Source organism: Chlorocebus sabaeus, chromosome 13, assembly GCF_047675955.1.
Source record: "Chlorocebus sabaeus isolate Y175 chromosome 13, mChlSab1.0.hap1, whole genome shotgun sequence".
In the NCBI taxonomy this organism is placed as follows: domain Eukaryota; kingdom Metazoa; phylum Chordata; class Mammalia; order Primates; family Cercopithecidae; genus Chlorocebus; species Chlorocebus sabaeus.
This window is the reverse complement of record NC_132916.1, coordinates 53,705,858-53,729,757: the sequence shown is the minus strand read 5'-3', so window position 1 is coordinate 53,729,757 and position 23,900 is coordinate 53,705,858. Positions and strand designations below refer to the sequence as shown.

At 35.9% G+C, this 23,900-nt stretch overlaps 1 protein-coding gene across 2 annotated transcripts in view; it reads right to left on the bottom strand.

The window, feature by feature from the left end:
• The window catches only part of LAMA2 (laminin subunit alpha 2), a 621,494-nt gene that overhangs the window by 148,284 nt on the left and 449,310 nt on the right, over nt 1–23,900 (bottom strand). For both annotated transcript variants that reach the window (XM_073022454.1, XM_073022455.1), the window contains exons 30-32: nt 21,164–21,288; nt 14,248–14,334; nt 10,281–10,474 (exon numbers count right to left, since the gene is read on the bottom strand). In XM_073022454.1, coding sequence (XP_072878555.1) covers nt 10,281–10,474; nt 14,248–14,334; nt 21,164–21,288 — 406 coding nt within the window. The remainder of the gene's footprint in view (nt 1–10,280; nt 10,475–14,247; nt 14,335–21,163; nt 21,289–23,900) is intronic.

The window sequence follows — 23,900 nt, the reverse complement described above, 5'->3', positions numbered from 1 at the left end:
CATGCTGGAGTACAGTGGTGTGATCATGACTCACTGCAGCCTCAAAGTCCTGGGCTCAGGTGATCCTCCTGCCTCAGCCTCCCGAGTGACTGGGACTACAGGCATATGCCACCACATCCAGCTATTTTTTTTTTTTTAATGTAGAGATGGGGTCTTGCTGTGTTGCCCTGGCTGGTGTCAGATTCCTGGCCTCAAGTGATCCTCCCACCTCAGCTTCCCAGCATGCTAGGATTACAGGCATGAGCACTGTATTTTTAAAATATTCCAGTATTTGAAAAACCATGTAGGCAAAGGGTAAAACCACTGAACCAGGTGATAAATTACAGGGATGCTCAATCTTCAAGGGAGCAAGGATTTGGAAGAGGTCCTTTTGCTTGCTGTCTTCTCTACCTAGAATTCTTCTCCCTTGGTCTTCTCTCACCTGGTTCCTGGGTGTTCAGGTCAAGAGTTCAAGTGTCACTTTTTCAGAGGGAAAGTCCCTGATGATTCTAAAATTACTGTTACCTGAAACTCCCCACCACCGCCTGCCCCATACTCTGCACCAGTCACTACTGCATTTCCTTTGCTTTCTTAACACTCATACCTGTTTGGGCTACCTTATTACTTTATTTATTTATATATTCTTTCTCCCTCGTTAAGGAGGGACCTTAAACACCTTGGTTATGGTGCCTAGGAAAGGGTGTTTTACACAGTTAACATTCAATAAATATTTGTGGGCTAATATTTTTGTGAAAGAAGGGCATCAAAACATTTTGGACAAAGAGGACGGCAGGGGTTAATGTTTGAGCATGGCGTGTGCCCAAGTACATGGAATGGTGAGAGCAGGGAGGTAGAATGTTAGGAGAGAAGAGAGAGGGGAAGAAGGAAAAGGGACGAGGTTGGGGTTGGCCGAACAGAAAACTTCTGAATGTGAGAACAAGCTAGAAAACCTCACAGATATGTGAGGAACAGGAGAATACATGAAAAACCATGGTTTAGAGAGAGAAAGAGAACTATCTTGTGATTGCAGAGGCAGAGATTGTCCGATCAATAAGAATGACTATTCAGATGCCTGCCTGAAGGAATTCAGTTTTGACTCAGGAAAGGGATGTTGTAATGGAGAGATGGAGGGGAAGAAAATCAGCACAGAACTTTAGGAGGAAAGAAACAACACCATGACTGACAGATCAAGCGATGCTCATTTCCGGGGAGAATTAAAAATGGTTACTATTGGCTGGGTATGGTGGCTCAGGCCTGTAATCCAAGCAGGATTTGGGAGGCTTGACACAGGCAGATAGATCACTTGAGTTCAGAAGTTTGAGACCAGCCGGGCCAACATGGTGAAACCCCGTCTCTACTAAAAATACAAAAATTAGCCAGGCATGGTGGCATGTGCCTGTAGTCCCAGCTACGCGGGAGGCTGAGGGAGGAGTATCACTTGAATCCGGCTGCAGTGAGCCTAGATCATGCCACTGCACTCCAGCCTGGGTGACAGAGGGAGACTCCATCTCAAAAAAAAGAAAAAAAAAAAAAGGTTATTGTTAATACTTCTTTGCTGCACCTCCCATTAAGAGGTGAAGTCTACTTCCCTTCCCCTTGAATCTGGGTTGGCTTTGCAGCATACTCTGACTGACAGAAAGTGGCAGAGGAGCATGTTGAATTTTGCAGTTTCTGCTTTCACACTCTTGGACCCCTGCTGCCTTCAGAACAATCCCAGGTTAGCCTCCTTGAGGAAGGGAGGCAACGTGAGAGAGGAAAGGGCAGTTGTGGCCCCAACTTGGGCTTGACACCATCTGGCAACCCCTAGGCATGACAGTGGAAGATCTGTCCAACTGAGCTCAGCCCAAATTGCCAACCTTCAGAATCATGAGAGTGTACGTCCTTGTTGTTTTCAGCTACTAAACTTTTGGAATGCATAACTGATACAATCAGTAATGGATACACTTATTCAAGGTTTGCACATGTGATTCAGATCAGAGACTTTCAACTGCAATTCATAGGTTGAAAACAGCGTTGGTAACAATTACAATTTTATTAGGAATTATGAAAAATAGGAAGGTTCTTTTCACACTGAGCCCAAGTTCATCATTGTTTTAAAAGTTCCATTTCACCTCTAGTGAAGATGTATTTTGGGCAGATGTTCCCAGGACGTAAGCAAGCAATTTGCTCTTTTTTCATCTACAGGATCTTGAAAGATACTTGATAACGATAATAAGATGTTTCACCATGCTTTTTAGGGTGGCGTGTGCCTTTGATAGCACACACTAAATTATTCTTTAATTTATTTAATAATACATAACCTACCTATTTCCAAGAAGGAATTGAATCAGTTTGTTGATAATAGCATGGTTAGATACTCTTTACTAGGTGGTTCCAGAAATTGCCAGGGAAAATACCTATAGTTTTCTCAATTTTTACCTCATACAAGAATAAACCAGGGACTGGACTGCAGAACTAGAGCTGACATACTGTAATATGCTATGGAGTAAATTGGTGTACTAGAATGCCAAGAGGCATGATGAATACTGATTTTTCTCTCATTTATTCTATCCCCTGCCCATCTGTTTTGGTTCCTCATCTTCAGTTGTTGAAATGAAAATGTATTTAATTGCTCTTTCAAGGGCTCATACATTCTGTTTTATGTTTCTGTGTCCAAAGGTCTATTATTATCCCATGTCTTATGGTCTCTGTATTTGCTTTTTGGGGAACAATGTGCAAGCACATTTCCATAAGTGAAAGGTAAGTTTTATAGTATATTCCAAGTAATATACTAACATCTGTCTGAATGGGTCAGAGAGACTTATGAATATGACAGCCATGGGGATTTTTTCAAAGCTTCTGTACAAGTCTAGCTCGTGAAGTTTACCTTATTATAAGGTAAACACATGGGGAAAAGTGTCCCTTACCTAATGGTTTGCTATTTTATTCGGACACAAAATATTTCGCTTACACCAGAAGCTATTTTTATTTGCCCTCAAAAAGTCCAAAGTGTCTGGCAACAAACATCGGAAATGGAATGCAAATTAAAACCAAATTTAATTCACTATAATAGGGAAGATCTGAAGAGTATGTAGAGACATGGACTATTCACATTGTGTAAACCACTGTTCTTTTACAAAGTGCAGTAACAGCTCAGTGTAAATTAACACCTATCTTACAGTCGGGACCTCAAAGAACCTTTCCGAACCATTCTCCAAATTCAGCAATACTGATAAGGTTACAAAGTGAAATCCTGCCTGAAATGCAGAGGAGCAAAAGCAAATATTTCAAGACCATGATTATATTTTACATGACTAAATGTTTCCGAGGCTTTGCCTATAAAAGTGTCAGGATAAATTTGAGTCTAATAATAACAAACGCAGTACTAAATTCAGATTGTTATAGCTGGGCACATGTAAGGGGCAAATCATGCAGCCAGTATTACAGATCTTTCGGTCAGCAATTAGTACAAAATACTGCATTTCTACCAGGATTCCCCATGCATAGTAACTACTGGCTTACTGTCACAAAAGAAATCACACACTGCATCCAAACCAAAGAAGCTGAAGCTAAAATGAGGACACTGAGTATTTTTGAAACGGCCAAAGCTATTAACCAATTTTAGGTAGAGATACATAAATTCTCTGCTCTAATCAAATAGGAATAAAATGAATAAAGACATGTTTTTAACAAAAGATAAAATTATGTGCTAATGTGTGTATTTTAAATGAACTCTTCCAGATGAATGCCATTGATGGTTCCCTGGATCTGAATTTTATGTTTCTCACTTCCCTTTATCATCTTCAAAAAGAAACTTTTACATTAGCATATATTTATGGCTTATTAAAATGTACTTAGTTATTCTATTTTAAAATAAATATCTTCTAAAATAAATATTTGATTCCAGAGTCATTAAGAAGGCCTTTTAACCTGTCATTTCTTTGAATAGAGAGGAAAGCTGTAGACTTCAGTTGAGACTGATGAATTTGTTGACTTACCAAGTAATGATATTTATGTTTTTATATATGTTTTATGATATATATGTTTTATATGTACATGTTTTATATATATGTTTTTGTATATTAAATAATGATATTTGTTTTATATATATTAAATCAAACTATATATATAATACATAGGAAAACAAGTTCAATGTGGTTCAAAGATGGTGTAACTGTTCAAAACACTAATGGAAACTTTGAAAGTACTATAAATAATGATGGGATAATATTTTTTATCTACACAACAGTCACTACATGACAGGCAATGTATTATATTTTGCAATCATTATCTCACTTAATATTTACAGCAATTCTGTGAGGTAAGTACTATTCGTATCCTCATTTTATAGATGAGAAAAATAGTCACAACCAGGGTGCTTATGAATCTATAAATAATGCATGTGAAGGGCTTAAAGACAGGAGGAATGTAAGGTGGCCATAAAAGGGGTTTTCAGTGACTTGAAGAGCCTAGAATTAGAGATAATAACTGGAAACGGAAAGTCAGCCTAAAATAAAGAAAATATTTCATCAGAAACTGATGAGCTGCACAAAACATCAGGTCTTTGGGGAAAAAAATGGTTACCTAATAACAATGATGATAACAATGCCTAGAATTTATTGAGCACCTATTATGCTTAGATACTTAACATACATGTATGTAGTATTTTACATTCATTTTACAGAGGATGAAAATGAGGTTTAGGAAATTAAATAATGTCACACAAATTGCAAGCTAGGATTCAAACCTTCTGTAGCCACTTCATAACACCATGTTTCCTTGCATTAGGATACTGTCTGTTTTGTGGACGTCACAGAAAAAGAGAAGGCTAGACTAGTTTACTTATTTCTTCCAACTTTAAGATTATGTGATTTTAGTTTGTCTTTTAAGGTCAGTAAAACCTCCTGGGCCTTGCCAGAGTGGAAATTGCAATCAAAATAGAGTTTAGTTTACTCTTAAAATAAAACTTACTGAAAACAAAGGCAACAGTCATCTGCTGTCTCTATATGACAATTCAAATGCACAACTCCTTAATCAGCTAACAGAGCAGCTTCCTCAATGATATACAAACCACTGAGACGGATCTCTAACAACTAGGAAAATCATCTAGAATCACAGTGATAGTTGCCATTCCACACACTGTTAGCCTGGACCAAGGCTAAGGTTGACAACAAGAAACTCAAATATCTTTTACTAACAAAACAAATGAGTAGAAGGTGCAGACAAGGTGAAGAGAAAATGTTTTATAGATTGCCTAACACCTGGATGTGAACAACATGTCACAGCTTAGACTTATAGAAAACTATATGATACATACTGTCCTTCCAAATAAGAGCTTACTTGAGCAGTGAGGAGGAATAGAGAGAGGATGACATTTAGGAGGTACAACAAGCAAAGTGTTAGATCAATAATCAGCATCTGGAGATTAACTGATGTTTATCATCATCTTTTAGAATAGAAAGTCCTGTTTTCATTACAGTGATAACCACATTTTATTTTGTTTCTGCTCCCATGTATAGGGAGCCATAACTGCCATTATTAATCATTTTTTATTATAAATGTACAATAGTGTTCTAGTGATAAGATATAATGGTATCTACATTATTGTGATCAGATCTTTGGTGGCAAATGGCTATTAAAAACAACAGTGTTGATTACATCTCTGTAGATCAAGGTAGGATAAAACTTCAGACTTCAGGTTTCACCAAGTGGTTGGAAGTTGCCTATATTACAGAGTTAAGGTAAATTATCACATTTAGCTAGGTTAATCTCAGGTTGCAAGTAGAAAACATACTTTGTGATCACTTTTACAAATTGGCAAGCAAAGTGTATGTTTTATTTTAAATAAATGTATGTTAGAATTTAAGTAAATTGTTACTGTAAATAATAAAAGCTGATATATCCCAAATACCTCACTATGCAGTGATTAAAAATAGGCAACACCAATTTGATATTTATAAAATGTTATTTCAGGCAATTTTCATGAAGTAATATCTTGCCAACAGATAGAATTTTAATTTCTGTTCTCTAGGAGAGTAATACATTTTACTATGCCACTCATAATCTATTTTAAACATCACATGAGTTATTCTGTGTTACTTATATGAGTTTACAGAAAATAGGATATGAACAAATCCAAGTTTTGTGTTTCAAAATACTAAACTTTACTGCTAAGCAAATAATGGCTTCTTCGTTCATTTTTAAGTTTCTTGAAGGCAGGTTAGTTGTTCTCATTTTATAAAATGACATGTGAACTATGAACGAGAGTTGAAAGAGGAGGATGGATTTGTATTAACTGATTAAGAAGAAATTTTAATTTGGGAAATTAATAAAATATCTGTTCAGAACTCACCAACATACATAACATTGTAAAGCTGTTCCAAATAATTCCTTTTAGAAAAACAAAGAGGCTGTGAAGTTAATCTGGGCATCCAGCTAGTGTCTCTTCTTCTGCATAGAGGACAGTCTCTAGTTGACAATCTCTGATGAAAACGAATCTACCATAAACGCCACAATGTTTTAAATCTTAGAGGAGTCTCAAAGGTTAGCAGAAAATAAATGTCAGTATCGAGTTGTATATACTTAAAATTTCTCATTTGGTAATTTTACCTCATTTTATATTTATTTTTAATCCAGGTAGAATGGTCTCTAAACAAGGAAGCAGTAAATGAATAAAGGGCTCAATTCATTACTGTTGAATATATTGGCTAAACCACGTTTGCTTTCTCTGTTTATCAGTAGCCAGCACAGAGGTTACGAAAATAAGATTTGTAAGACTGACCCACGCTCAAATCACAGATCTACTGAAAAGTCACTGAGGAAATGACTTAACCTACCTAAATTCAGTGTTCTTATCACACAGTGGGGTGATAAGGAACGGGAATGTTACAAGAATGAAAAGAACCACATGTGAAATGCTTAATATAGTGCCTGGAAAATGGCAAGTTCTCAGTCAAGGTGAGCCTTTAAATAAAGTTACTATTATGATGAACCCTGTGTGGTAAAAGGGACTGTAGAGAATGTCTGGAATTTGAAGGTGAATACGTTGCTGAGTTAGGCCCAGGAACTGACTCTGCTTGGTGGGGCTGAATTTAGGTCACTAACTTTGAGAGACTGTGATGTCTAAATGGTTCCTAATGTGGACACAGATTATTCGTATAAATTCTTCATGATAGTAGTTAAAATCCACATATAAAAGGCCTGTGTGCTGCAAAAAATTCCATTTTGGATCCAGCAAAATCCAGGCCTGGTCACTGGCAACTGTCCCTGGAAACTGTAAGTATTTTAGGGACCAAGGTGTCCAAGGGAAGTCCTTTCACAGTTCCTGCATTGGCTTTGTTTTGCCTGATCTCTTCAGTGGAATTTTATATCCTTTGTGAAATAAGAGCCTAATCTAAATTTATAGTGAGTGTATAGATTCCTTTCACCAATACGCAAATTACCTGAGATCATGCAATGATCAGGCTTAGGTCATTTATCATGCATTTCTCTCTTTCTTTTTTTGAAATACACAAATCTATGGTGTGGATCAGTCTAAATTATATTTCCCAGAGAAGTAACTAAAGGGAGCAAAATTAACTCTTGTACAATACATGCTACTAAACTGTTTACTTATTCTAAGTAATAGGAGAAAGTTTATTTTCTGTAGTCAGTATCATATTCACAACAAGCACTGCAGACATTTCTCTTACTACATCTAAATTCTCTTGCCTGAGCCAAGCTACCTCCCTTACTCTCACTCCCAGGCCTTAGACAAGTCCACCACGATCACAGGTGCTAAAACAGGCCCTGCAGATCAAACACACAAGGTGAACCCATTTTTTGATCTCTCGCACTAATTTAGCTTAAGGATACAGAAATATATTAAAAGGAGAATTGAGAATAAGTCAGAATTACATCCTCACTTGTGTCTTCTTTTATCTCATTTCAAAACTAGGAGTAGAAGTAGAAACTGAATCCTGGGAAAGGCCAATGGCACATTTTTCCATAACTGGAGAAATTTTAGAAGAAAAGAAAACATGAAAAGTCTAAAGATATTCTGTGTAACAATTCTTCGAGTTAGCTTCATGAAAGGTGAAGAGAAAACATTCCTAGAAGTAAGTGGAAATCACTAATGCTTAAGAGCAATATATGGAAAATCTATACAGCATAATTATAAGATAATTGTGCTTTAGAAAAAGGGTCTAGATATCAAAAACAATCCTATAATTTAATATTTTTTTTCTGGAAGAAAAATTGCTATTATTTAACCCTCCAAAAGAATATAAACACTTCCAGTCTAGCAACTGAATTAAATATCGTGTGTAACCCCTGCAAATACATTTCCTCGTGGGGCAAGAATAAAGCAAATAGGCATTATAAAACTGGTTTAGGCCGGGCGCGGTGGCTCACGCCTGTAATCCCAGCACTTTGGGAGGCCGATGCGAGCGGATCACGAGGTCAGGAGATAGGGACCATCCTGGCTAACATGGTGAAACCCCGTCTCTACTAAAAAATACAAAAAAATTAGCCGGGAGTGGTGGCGGGCGCCTGTAGTCCCAGCTACTCAGGAGGCTGAGGCAGGAGAATGGCGGGAACCCGGGAGGTGGAGCTTGCAGTGAGCCAAGATCGCACTACCGCACTCCAGCCTGGGCGACAAAGCAAGACTCCGTCTCAAAAAATAAAATAAAATAAAATAAAACTGGTTTAGATTTGTAGCTGGAGGTTTGGCCCTTTTGTTAATATCACATGGGACAAGTGGAAATTAGAAACCTGCATATGCGACAGGGAGAAGATGAGTTAAGATTTCTAATGATAAATGTATTCAAAATGTTCAAAAAGTATTGATCATCAACAATAACAATGAAAACTTAAAGCCATTGTTTTGATGGGCAGAATGCCAGTTCTCTTTAAAAGAAATGTTCCTAAAATAATCCCATTATATTATCTTCCCCAGATTTTAATGTGCTATTGTTTAATTTTTGTGCTTAACATTAATGTGATCTTTTTATTTTAAGTTTGCTTCTGGATAATTAATAAAAGTGATGATTAATAATTCAAGGACTGTTTCATGTTTACATTAAGAATATCTATATATTATCTAGTTAATTATGTGCATGTTAATAATTTATTTAACTTGAAAGCAATATTATAAAATACTTTGGTCATCTACTTCTTTAATTATCATTAAAATATATCATTATACTTGGGAAGAATGAGTGTGGATATACTAACAACTAAATATGACAATATAAATGTATTTGACAGTACATTTAATCTCTCCCCCTCACCTACCTTCACATTTATTTTCAGTGTAATACATTTTCATTAAAGATGATTAAAATACAAAGAAAAAATGATTTTAAAATCGATTTTCCCAAACAACACCCAGTCTTAACTTTTTGGTGTATTTTTTAATACAGCCTTAGCTTCTGAGGTTAACTGTTATAAAACTAGAACATAAACAAAAATTCTTCTATTTAAGATACTATTACAATTTAGACACAAACAACATGCTAAAACAAGAAATGTTGACATGCACAAACATCATTAAAGTAGGTAAATGTTGAAAGAAAAGGTGCTAAAATAAATTCCTTAAGAAAAGACTACTATAGAACAGCATTCCTTCCTTAAATTTATAAATAACCTATTTTGGATTTGAATGTATGCAAGATCTAAGAATTATATTTAGCTACTGATTTCAATGTACTTTCAATATGGCACTACCAAATCCAGAATCAGTAAGAAAAAAAAGAGACAGCAAGAGAGCAAAACTACTCTCCACTTATTGTACATGAGTAAAAATACTTGACTTCATTGTTACTGCTTACGGGTTTTGTAGTTCAAGAGAAAATTATGAAGCAGTATCCCCAAGGATTTTCATAAAAGCTGGGAAAAGAAACGTCAGTTGTCATTCAAGGCTTAAAGTATCTGTCCAGTCGATTACAAATGCAGGAGGATTCTAAAATTTTTAATATACTCAGATCTTTAATCTGTCACAAAGGCAATGCCAACTTGAGGCGAAACTGGAAACCATGAGATGGACAAATCAAATAAAGTGCCTCCAGGAGCTTCACTGTAGGTCTTTCAATGAACTGAGTAAAGCACACTGAGGATTTTCTCAGCTGTTCTTGGCTCAGCAGGATGGACACGAAATCAGCAGGTGAACAGCAGAAGGTGGATAGATAGTGTCAGAAAGAATGAAGAGTAGAACCAGCTATTGCAAAAAAAAAAAAAAAAAAAAAAAAAAAAAGGCAGGTGGAGGGAGTCAGTCTTTCTCATTGGAAATGAGACAGAAATGGAATCGAGGCCTCCAAAACTAACAGCGAAGTTAGTATACGTACAAACACACTCCCAGCCCTCGCGTGCATGCCAGCGCTTGCAGCCGTCACACTTCCTTCCCGTGGCTCCGGGTCGGCACGTGCAGATTCCTGTGACAGGGTCACAGGGCACAGGCAGTGAGCCATAGGGATCACACTCACATTCTTGGCAGGAGCCTCCAGGGCTGCTTGGACTGCCAGTATAGCCAGGGGCACACCTGAATTGAAACAGTGACAAAGCAAAAGAGGTTAATAGCAAGTCATATCTCCACATTGTTGTGTGCGTGGTCTTTTGTTTTGATGAAACAAAACTGATAGCAAGAGTCCATAAGTCAGTTAACTTTTCCTGTAAAGGGCCAGATAGTAAATAGTAGACTTTGCAGGACATAGGGAAAATCAAGATTATGCTGTGAAAAAGAAATAAAATTTTAAAGTATTCTGCTGCTGTTGTTGATGGAATTGAAAACGTAATAATAATAATAACAATAAGTCAAATTACTTTGTAATATCAGGCTACTAATGAGAAGAATTGGATTCTTCCTGAGGTTTGAAATTATCCTTCATTTGGGTTATAATTTAGTGCCTGCTATCATCAAATTGATTGTAAATGCTGACCCGTAACAACAGTTCTTAACTGAGTGCCATACAGAATCAGAAATAGGCCAAATTTGGCCTGTGGACCATAGTTTGTCTGTCACTGCTCTAGATCATAAACTTTTTTGTTAAGTCCTCTTCTATAGAGATGAATACAATTCTATATTGACTTCTGGGCTTTCCTATACTCATGAATTTCAGAGCTCAAATTAACTAAATACTACAATGCATTAATTTTACTAATGAGGCAAAAGAGGCAAGTTAAGTGGCAATAGGCTACTCAGATTTTCTGTTTAATTTTATTCATCTTTTCTTTTTACCACATCTTCCTCAAGATGGATTTTTCATGTGTATCTGTGGAATTGGGTTAATGATATGCAAACAAAATATATAACACTGATTGGGAAAATTAGAAAGAGAATCCAACTGGATGAACCCTAAATGCAGTCCATTAATTGACTCTTCCACCTACCTATGCATCCATTCACCTAAGTGTATTTCACTCGGGGTTATGACACTGGAAGTTTGGTAACTTTGCACAATGCTAGCAGGGCCATACATTGCAGTTCACCCAGGACAATTTCATACTACCTGTTGTTTTGGCTTAATTGCTAACAACACTTCCTGTTTTTAATATAGTGTCTCAGATTGGACAACAAGTTATATATATGGTCAGTGTAAATATAACCAACAGTTAGAATTTTTGTTGAACAGGCAAGTGTGTGAGGAAGTTGAGAGACAGTAGGGGACTGGAGCCAACAGCTATAAATACTGGCAAGATAATCATAGACCATCTTTAGCTGCCTGAGACTGTGAAATCTGCATGGCTGACTGTGAAAGTTAATTCATCCTGTGCTGGTTAGAAAAGGCAAAACATGAAGAAGACGATTTGTGACATGAGGCTTTTATACATTTATGTTTTTGATTATTTTCTTTTCAATAAAAGATTACAAATACTGAAAAGAGCATTTAAGTAAGTCCACTTGAAAGACTTCTTAACTTTTACGGGTAAAATAATTGTATTCCAAGCAGATTCAGATTGATTAAATGTTCAAAGAGTTTATTACAAGAGTATTGAAAATAAAGTATGGGGAGAGGTTTCTACATTACAGGGATACTCAAGAAATTTAAGCAGTGTTAGACCTAACCTGATCAGTCTGGGCAGGTCAAAAGATGATTTAAATGATTTAAGAAGCTCTCAGCACTGGAACAAATTTATTTGGAAGGTTACAATAAAAATTTAACCAAGAACTTTGGTTTAATATAGCTGAATAAAGCAATTTTTCAGAGACATATAACCTGATCATTTATGTGTTAGAGATGATGAATGCAAAGCTATAACAACATTTGAGGACAGGAAAAACAATTTAAGTCACTCACATTTGACACTGGATGGCCCTGCTCATCTATATGCTATACAAACCGACAGCTTTTATCGATTAAATACTCCTGGATATTAAAAATAAATTTTCTGGAATCATTCTGCTTTAACACTATAATTGTTATTTTAGTGTACCCTTCTAGCCTTTTCTATACACATGCTTTTGTAGAAAATGTAATTACAGTGTATAAATGTAGCTATACTATAAATTTTTTTTCATGAATTAGTGTATATAATCCTTTTGGTGCCCAGCAATGCTTTTAGTCACTATCCTACTGGTGACTATCCTGCTGCAAGAAATAAGTATTAGTGTAACCATAAATACCAAAGCTCCCTGGTGGATATTAACAAGTATGTACTTGTATCACCTATATCTATATCCAAATGATGTACATATCTTCAGAACAAACGGAAATATTTTTAGATTTGGTGTTGCTGTGAGTTATTTAATTGCTGCTAATTTCTGTTGGCATGGAAATTGTGAATCCACTGTTTTATATATATGCAAATATTGGATATTGTGTTTAGAGTTACCACATATGGATTTATTTAGAAATATATTTTACAAATGTATAAAAATTGCATTGGGATTTATAAAAGTTAAGCCTAATTATTTAGTTACTTATTGCCATGATTAATACAGCTGTTGCTTGCTATATAAAACAAGACTCTTAAGTGGGTGCTGATAATTAGTATTAGTTTATATTTGCAAAGAAACTTATTTAAGTGTTCTTCGGAGAATCTAGCAAAGGAATGGGTGAAGCAGGACATGGAAAAGAAAAACTCGAAGGGTGTGATTTCAGGTGATGTCCCAGTCTTAGCCTGATTCCATGGAATGCTCTGGAGCATAAAATAAGATCTCAAAACTTGTTCCACTTAGGGGCCAAAGAGCTGGACTTTTGTACTCTCATGCTGGTTAGCCACGGGCCACTGCAGGAAGGTGGGGTAAGCACTCAGGCCTTTCTTCCTCTTCTGTTGGAGAGAAGGCTTCAGTGTAGGTGCCTAGGCAGGGCACCAACAGTGTCCTTTACACACTTATTGTCACAATATTAGTGTAAAGTAGGTGGCCTATCGATGATTCCTGAGATTATAGATGAGGAAAATGGAATATAGCTAAACTGTTGGAACTGAGCAAAGTCTATGGATCTTTATAAAACTTTTATACTGCTAGCAATTATGCTAGAATTATCGTGTGTGTATAATGTTAGTAGTTAACATTAGTAACACTCTGTTATATCAGAGATAATACCTAAAATGTACTAAAAATGGTGGTGACAAATTTGAATATCCAGGATACTGATCTTACAGAAAATATGTATCTGGAAGATATTAATTACAACCTTTCTAGACAGTGAGTTTGTTTAGACAGTAAACTGTATTCCTTAATTTACCATTTGGATTACATTCAGAATTCAATTTAACAGCTGTATACATGCATTATGAGATTTCATAAGCAATATGGGAAGAGAAAACATTTAACTCATATTGTTTGCCTATTGAAAAGAAAAATTGAATAACAAATACTTTATTATCTGGGTACTAATTAAAAATTCTTGATATTATTTATATTTTGAGTTATGTATACACTTGCTGGTGTAGTGCCACAGTGTTCAGAACAATGATGTGAAAGCAGTGACTTCCAGACAATATTTTCCAGTGCATTAAAATAAGAAAAGTGTAGCCAGTTTTTTATTAGTAGTAACTACTGCTAAGCTTTTGAAAATTGATTTGTTCTTACAAAATTATATATTTACATATAAAATTATATATATATACTAAAGCATAAATTAGATAATTGTGAAATAGTTTGGAATCTTTGAGAAAGTCTAAACATGGTGGAAATAAACAACTTTCTTTGGATAAATTCCAAGATACACAAGTAGTTTTGAAAGCATTATAATTTAAACTACTATGCAAATATTGAAGTTCTTCAAATAACGAATGTTTTCCTATTGTGACCTTTTACCATATAATCCCTACATATCATTACTCTGTACATTTCATGGCTGTTGGTACCTTTCACAGTACTGGCCTTCGTATCCCCGTGGACAAGCAGTGCAGCGGTAGTCATCAAGGCCTTCTGTGACACAAGAGGGGCTGAAACTGAATCAGAAAGAAAAGGATTGCAAAAAAAGTTTAATCCATTTATTTTATAAAATAGTATTCCTATCCATTATCAAGGGTTTTGGGACCTACTTTTAAGTGGTGATAAATGCCATCCTTACAATTAGCTGAAGTTCTTATTTAATGGTAGGACATCACAGTGAAAAACCATTAATAATAGTAAACAAATACATATTGTTTGGTTTAAATGATGGATTAAAAATGCATCACACAAGGCATGTTAATATTCTGGAATTTAACAATGATGTGACAGCCATGAATATACTAAACGTCCAGCAAAATTGTCCTATTGTTCACTAATCAAAAGAAAAATCTGACTAGAATTTATGCACATTGTCTGATAGTAGAATAGCTATTACTTATTATCTTTTAGGTTAAAAAAAGGGCATAAAATCTATATAATTTTTTTTTCTTGAAAACTCTGCCCAAATGGCCACCAGTGCTTCAAGACATGAAGTGTGAATAAATGTTTCACTTGGAATAAAAGAATATCTTTTCTAATTTACATCCAGATTTCAAACTACATTTTACTTTGAACACAAAGTAATGTGATTTAGTAGTGAGGAAAAAAGGGAAAGCTTTTTCTATGAAAATGACTATTTTATGGTATTTTCTAATAATTAGGTCTTATATAACTTCCCGAATGTTTTTACTACAATGCTGGTAGACCACAGCCAGTCTGTCTTGCTTCAGGATTTCTGATGATCTTATTCTATAAAAAAAAAAAAGACTCCACAAGACTTGAAAACTAAACTATATTAGCATGCAGTTTTGGGTTGTTACAAACTTCTCTCAGCTGCATTCCCATTAGATAGAACTGAGTGATGCATTGGAAACTTGGAAAATAAAACATGTATCTGTGGCAGAACAATAATGCTGCACACACCATTTTTCTTTTCGCTGCTTCACTAAATCAGTTGATGCTGAACACGCAATAAGGTGTACAGGCCAGGCCCACAGCTCCTTTTGGTCAGGTGCCATTAGGACCTAATGTTAACTGTCTTCTAATGCATTATATCAATAGTACATGAATGAGTAACAGGCTCTAACTTTTGCAAAATATGTGAACAAATTGATCTACTACTCACAAACTCATTATCCAAGAAATTTATTTTTGTCTTCACAAAAAATAAACTTATAACTGACACACTCTGCCAAGTTTTTAGCGCATTCATTTAAAGCCTGATACTGAGTGCATCTGTGCATATGCACTTACGCACACGTGCACACATACACACACACACACTCTTATACAGATTTTAGACATTTCCAGTGAAACTCTAAAGAGCCAATATGATTAAATTACATTTCTTTATAGTAAAATAATGAAATGTCAATAAATAAATAATTAATAAAGTGTTTACTATATAGGAATGTAGTAATTCTTGAATAGTTGATTTTTTTTTTCAAATTATGATATTATGGTGGATTGCACTGTTTCCTTATATCTCATAAAAGGTCTTCTGGAGGGAGTAGGGATTCCATCTCACTTGAAGCTTGAGTTTATTATTTCTGTTCACAACTTCCTAATCTGCTCTCAATTCTCATTTCGTCTGCAGGGCTACTCAGAAATCCTTGGGCTTTTCTCATGGTGACCATCTTTTACATTTCCCTATGGCTGCTAATTCCAAACTCCCCTCAACAGAATTTTAAACATTTACAGAGTCTGTGTCATCTCCAATGGACACTGCAGAGATAAATGGGCTTCTGGAAACCATTTCCTTCTGGTTTTTATTCCAGTTCATTGGTTGTTCCTTTTCAGTTTCCTTTGTTGGATCTGTGGCATGTCCTTGATCTCTTAACGTGCTTCACAATTCAGTTTTCTGATTTCTGCTCCCTTCTCCTCTCTCCTCTAAATGATCTCACTTAGTCCTAAGGGCTCTAAACATTGTGCCTACCTTCACAGATTTAAAGTAAGTTTCTCCCCCTCCAAAAATACACCAGACCTTTCCCAATTTTCCCCATCCCAGTCAACAGCCACTCCATGTTTCCATTTGCTCTGCCAAAAACCATGGTGTCAACCGTGTCTCCTCTGTCACACTCCACTTATCTCCTATCTGCAAATGCTGCTGGTGCTTCCATCAATACCACCACTGGATTATCCTGTACCAAGACACCTCTTGCCACTGCAAGATTTTTAGCCTTCAGGACATTTAGATATTCATTAGAGCTTTGCTGACTTCATCTCCTAGCACCCTCTTCTCATTCACTCTGTTCCAACCACCCTAGCCTCCTGTTGTCTGCCAAGCATGGGCCTGTCTCTGGGAGACTGCAGTGACGTTTTTCTCTGAGGGGACTGTTCTTCCTGCAGGTATTCACATGACTCACATTATTCACATTTCTGCACAAGTCTCATCTGTTTGTGAAGATCATTGATCACCTTATCTAAAATCATACCTTAGTCACTCTAAGTTCACTGAGGCTCCTTTATTTCTCCTGGTAGTACCTGTCATTACCTGACATTACATTGTATATCTACTTCTTTATCTTACTCTCTTATTAAAAATATAAGCTCTAGAAGGCTAGGAAACATGGGCTGTTTTGTTCACTTGTATATTCCCAGTATGAAGAGCCATGCCTAGCATTGGGTTGGGCCCTCATTAACTTTTTCTTGAATAAAGAAATAAATAAAATATTATGTTTACCGTCAAGAAATTTACAATTCCGTGTGAGAGACAGATATGTACACATATAGGACAGGAAACATATCTTTTATCTATTCATAGTGTTGGGATGAAGGACATGCTTAGTAAATGTTCATCTTCTGAAAAAATGATTGAAATAATTCTATATAGTAAAATGTGTTAGTTGTATATAAAATGTACAAAATACATGCTGTGCTATGGATAGGTTTTGTGGCAGAGGTAGGGTTTGAAAAATGTCTTTTAAAATAAATTAGATTTTGCAGGGATTGTCTCAGGGAATAGCTAGAGCAGACTGCTAACGATGTCTAGATAAGTGCAAGAAATGCCAAACTTGGCATTATATAGAATGGTGTTGAGGGCATGGAGCCTGGAAAGGTAGTCAGATTACAAAGGGTTTCTAATGCTCAAAGAGTCTGATCTTTCCTTGGGAAGGCACTGGAAACTTCTAAGGGTGTGTGAGCACTGCCACTCTGTTATGAGAGTTAAATTTCTACCATATTTGTTTTGGTAAGAGATAATGAGGACTTGAACTAATGCCGTGGAAATGAGTCAGTAATCATTCATCATGCCTCCATATTTCTCACTGACTGCACAGATTGAAGTCGTAAATTGAGATATCTCAGCCTCCTCCATCTATTCCTCAGAATCTGTTTTTATGTCTGGAGGAGAAGTGCCTCTTTTCTTTGCCCTGGCTGGTTTCTTTGCTTCACATTTTAATTATTCTCTTCTCACCATTTATAGGTCTTCACTTTGTTAATTAACCTAATATGTCCCAAGCTTTAGATGGTGATATTAGTGACTCATGAACTCCATTTAGTAGGTTTTGGCTAAAATTTTTTTCTAAAAATGTAAAATAACAAAATTAAATAAACAGCATGGTGTATAATACATCTATTTAGATATCTACACACACAAGTTTTTGTGGGTTTCCGGTTTATGATATAAAAAAGTGTTTCTTACAGTGGTTGCAATCAATAAAGTTTGAAAGTCACTGAACTTGCCATTTTAATTTGACATTTTGATTCAGTGTCTTTTGCATAAAAATTTACTCAAATTATACAAATCACATAAAACAACAATGAAACAAAAATGAAAACACACTCTGTTATTGATCCTGCTAACCAATCAGCGTAGTATCTACCATTTTATTCTTGAAATTTCTTAAAACTATAAATTATAATTCTGCTTTCATTACTGATGGTCAAAATTCATCAATGACTCATAGTGTAACCACAGGACCAACCAAAACTGGGCCTACCCTGTTGATAACAAAATGTCAGGTTACCTTTTAGGTATAGCAGAGCCAAAAACTGCAAGTCGTATAGCCTAGGCATGTTAAATAGAAAAACTGTGACCTCTAACAACACCAGGAACCAACTATTCCTCCCCTTGAACCAACAAGACAGGGATAAAATCAAAACCTGAACATTGGCACTCCTTCAGAAATGAGGGGTTCATTGGCCCAGAAGATCTAGGGCTAAAATCTGCCTGAATATACCTTATTGTAAGTGATCAAATTTGAAGCCTTCCAATCAGACTTTGCCAAGCCAGCATTTCTAAATCCTTTGCCTTGCCTTCTGATCCCTTGAAACTTTCCTCATATCCCAAATTAGGGAGACAGATTTGAACCTGACTCTTGTCTCCTTGCTGACCAATTTTGCAATAAAGATTTTCTTTTCCCCAAAGCCCATGCCAACATTATTGGCTTCTATGTGCTTCAGGCAGCAAGCCCATTTATTTGCTCAATTACAATAGTCAGTTGCCACCATATTCACTGGGTGTCCCTTGTGAAAGCAGCAACTGATGCTGTTCATTGCTCTTCTCTCCCTTGGTGTCAATGGCAGTGCCGCCAGGGTTCCCTCTCTTCTGACTGCTCCTGCCTTGGCTCTCCTTTTTCTTCTTTCCCAACATGAAGTCCTGTCTTTCCTTCTTTCTATATACTAGCTTTGGATAACATTAGCCTGGGAAATCTTATCCAACTTTAATTCACTTATTAACATATCTTTTCCTTCATCTGCTCCTACAATTTTCAGATTTCTATTTCCTGCAGCTATTTGCATATTTCCATTCAGACAGATATGTTCTATCAATCTGAACCCATTTGAAACATAAATTATCTTTCTTTTCTAACAGCTCTCTCCTGGTTTCTCTATTTCAGTTAATGGCACCACCATTTTCGGGGGCAACCTGCCTAAAAACCTCAGCCTTCAACTCCTGCCCGGACCCTCACCCCTCACATCTAATTAGTTTTCAAATTTGTAGAGCTGTATTAAACAATTTTCTCACATTCATTCCTTTGTCTCCATTCTTGTTACTATTACCTACTTCTGGTTCTAATTATCTTTTGCCCACACAAGTATACTAGCCTTTTAATTGGTCTCTATGCTTTTCTCATTTGCCTGTTTCAATTCATTATACTCAAATCTATTATAATAGTTTTCCTAAAATGTGGCTATAATCGTATTAACCTTTTTTTCCAAAATAAAAATTTGTAGTGTTTCTTTATTACATAGAAAATTAAATATTTCTTTGACTGGTATTTAGGGTTTTCTACAATATGGACTTTATTCTCCCATTCATTTTCATCTGCGACTATGAAATTGTGTCTGAACTCCATGTTCCAAATTCTGTTACTTATTAGATTTTGCACATCCCTTGTATTTTCTAAGCATTTGCCCATTTAATTTCCTACTATTCCCACCAGTGAAAATCTTTAAATTAATTATTTAAGATCCATTATACATGCTACTATTTCTTTTCATATGTTCTTGAAGCTTCCAGTATTAAGTGTGGTGTTTTGTGCCTTTGAATTCTCTTTACATTTAAGTTGATACCCCTTAACACACAGGTTTTACAGTGAGCTCCTCCAAAAAATGGCATGCTTCTCTTGTATATCTCCTGTAGCTTTTATTATAGTGTAATCACCAGGGAATTATCAATTAGTTATTACATTTTTCTAATCCAAATGGCTTACATTTTAAAACAATTAAATACATAGCATTATCTTGTTTAAATCTGGGCATCAAGGAGAAATTAGGGAAAGAAAGACAAAAATAATACTATTTTTCATACACCTACTACTTGGTTCCTGGATGAACAATAAGACCATGCATATTATCCTCTTCAATATCCAGCTTACCTAAAAATTTACATTTGACACCCTGTAAAAGGCTTGTGATTCCAGCCAACAAAAAAGAGGAGCTTTCAGAGGAAAAGGAGATGATTTACAGGAAACGTTTTCAGAATGCATACAAAGCCGAAGATGAAGAAGAAAGTGAGTAGGCACAGGTGCAAAGATCACGTTGTCTGAATTGCTCTGTGGCTCTTTAACACTCAAGATAAAGTGTCCAGAATTCTAATTCTGAACAAACTGCCATACATTATTTTCAAAAGCAAATTCTTAGAGTAAAACTGCCCTGCCTTACTGAAGTCTATAAATCACTTAACAGAAAGTGCAGGTAGTCTGGGCAAAAAGGTAAATGAAAACACCTACAGTTTTCATCAATATATAAACCAGTCCAGAATCTTCAGACAGCACTGAAAGAAGATATTCCAGCTTTTGTTTCTGGTTAGGGCTGTGTTTCCATGGTACCAAGCGCAGAGCATCTTAAGAAAAAGGAGGTTGTGATTCCGGGAGTTTCCTTTTTTTTTTTGGAGCATAACAAAAAGTCACCTGCTTTAATTGTACAATTTTTCAATTGTTTTCTTGATAATTATTTCCAAATCTTGAATCAAACACATAAAATGAATGGAAACAGCCACAAAAATTATATAATATGCACCCGAACAATCCTTCATAGCTGATATTATGGGCAGAGGTATAGGTAAACATTAGACAGGTATATTTATGAAACCATGCATATTTGTGTGTGTGTGTGTGTATATATATATAAAAAATTTGTTTTATAAACATATCTTACATTAATATTGGTACTTACATTTTAAGTAATAAGTATTATTTACTTGCAGCAGAGTTTCAAAGGAAAAATGAACCATAGAGTATTATATACTCACTTTTGTCATGTTTTTATATTATTAAAAATATCTCTATCTTAAATTGAGATTTTTGTCTACATGGAAAAAATAGCCAAATCATAGACAGCCCATGTGCTAGACAGATGGCGTTTCTGATTGGGACATGTGGTTATATTTCTCAATCTTACTTGTTACTGGAAGAAATCAGAGGGCAGGCACATTGCTGACAGTCATTTGGCAATCCCTTGACAATTCCATAGTATCCAAGAGCACATCGTTCACAGAAGTCACCAGCAGTGTGATGTTGACAATTCTGCAAAGGAAATAAGTTTGTTTTTCATTTAGTGAGAGTTAGGATGTAATTTATCATACAGTCCCTAGCTATGAATGTGTGTCTATGAACACATATACTTTCTTACACACACACACACACACACACACACACACACACTTTATCACTGACAGAGAACTCAGTCTTTGATAGAAATATTTTTAAAGAAGCTCTTTTATTTGAGAAACTAAGAACGAGCTATTGTAGCTACACTGACAATAAGAGTTACTATTCTCTTTTCCCTGCATCCATCGCAATGTAAATGTTTCTCCTACTCTAAATTGGGGAATAGACTTCAAGAGTCTCTAAAATTTATTATTTCTTCTAGGCATTTACGTTTCTTCATATCCCAGATTTTAGCTCTCTGAGATGTTAGTAAAAGGTGCAACAAATACTGTGGCCTTGGCACATGCCCACTAGTGGGCTTTCTGAAACCACCTCAAGGTGGAAAGCATAGATGTAGGTGGTTCTTCGTAAATACGGAGAAGTCAGTCTAAAACCAGCAATCTCAGATCAATATCTTCTTTTTTATGCTTGCATAATAAGAGACATTGGAGTGATATCCTTTAACACCTTTCCACAAGGAAATAAGAATAGCTTCAGAATAGTGTGTAAATAGCTTCAAATTAAAATTTTCACAAAGCAGAATTATATTTAATGCAATAATCAATTATGCAATAAGAACTTAGGAAGAGCTACATGGAATGAACTGAAACAGTCAATGAAAGAACATCCTACCTTCTAGAAATGTACGTAAGCTTTGGGAAAATAATAATTTTAAAAAACCACCTGACAAAAAATAAACATGGCAGCAAGAATGCAACGTTGAATGCTGTTTCGTGGGAATGTGGTCCTTGCATTTGAGAGTTGAGAAAAAGGAAGAAGGGAATTTGGAATTGGATTTTAGTTGGATTTTATAAGACAGGATTTGGACTGGTCAGAATAGTGACTTACATCTTATAAACAACATCGAAAGAAAAGTTGAGAAACAAGTAAGTCAGTAACAACTAGATGGACATGTTAGTGACCTGGCTTCCTGATAATCTCAGCTGGAGCCACAAAGCTGCCTGCAGGCTCTATACTGAACTTGGATGATATCCCATAGACTGGGCTCTGCTTCATTTAATCAATCAAGAAGAATGTATTTATTCTTCTTGAAGAATGTTTCATGTGTGGCCAGACAATTGTTGGTATGGAATGTGTGGTAATTCACAACAAACAATAGCTGACGTCATTTCCACCACAGATATTGCCAGGGAATTAATTTCTGCTTAGAACTTCTGCTAACTCTTTCTGAGAGTTTATGCTATTTCTTGCAGTGAAACTATGACATTGCCGCAGTGAATTTTAGATCATTTAGTTTTTACATTTTTCGTGTTATATTTGAAAGTATATTGTGACATTTACAGATTTTATAACAATGTGAAATGAATCCGGTTTTTCCAATATGGCAAGGTACAAATCTTGTCATTTTTTGTTTGTTTGTTTGTTTTTCTTTTGAGACAGAGCTCTGTCGCCCCGGCTGGAGTCCAATGGCATGATCTTGGCTCACTGCAACCTCTGCTTCCTGAGTAAAGGGATTCTCCTGCCTCACCCTCCCGAGTAGCTGGGACTCCAGGCACATGCCACCATGCCCTGCTAATTTTTGTATTTTTAGTAGGGATGGGGTTTCACCATGTTGGCCAGGCTGTTCTCGAACTCCTGACCTCAGGTGATCCACCCACCTCAGCCTCCCAAAGTGCCTGGCAAATCTCAAATCCTCTACTTCTACACCTCACCCTCAGTCAATGATGGCCCCCTATTTTAAGAAATAAGAAAGCTCTAATTTCAAGTGTCATTGCAGAAAAGTGGTTAGCAGAGCAAAATGATTTGTCATATTTTGCCATTGATTTAAGTGCCATAATCCTCTTTTATTCAACCATCCAAAAGAACCACCATTTTTTAGCAATAAAAGAGCCATTCTGTATTTAACAGTAGCATTATGAGAGATAATGTCTCCAAGATAAAATAATTATCTATTATCTATTATAATAATCCAATCTAATTTGGATGCTCCCTTGGTTTCCTGGCAAACAATTCAGTGTCTTGCCACATTATTTTCCATCCGTTTGACATTTGTTTCCGTCCTTTGTCTGAAGCTACTCCACTCCTAAATTGGTTTCCTTGCCTCCTGCCTCCCCATTTTCTCCAGCATCTTCATTCCCTCCTTTGCAGGCTTATTCCCATTAATATTTGAAATTGGTCAAGCTTTTCCTGTCTTAAAAAAAAAAAAATCTGTGAGGTCTCAAATTGCTCAACAATGTCTATCCTATTTTCAATAAGCTTTTTAAAAGACATTGTTTACATTCCTGGTCTCTACTTCTTCATCTCCCATTCACCCTTTAAACAGGCTTCTGGTTTCACCATTAAACACAATACCAGAATGACCCATAAGATCTTTGTTGCTAAAGCAAAACTTAGAATCATCAGGTCTCATGATATATACGTTTTCTGTAGCCACTGATATTTCTGGATACTCTTTCTTTGAAATTTTCTCTTCCCATGGTTTCTTTTTCTTTTTCTTTTTTTTTTTTTTGAGACAGAGTCTCGCTCTA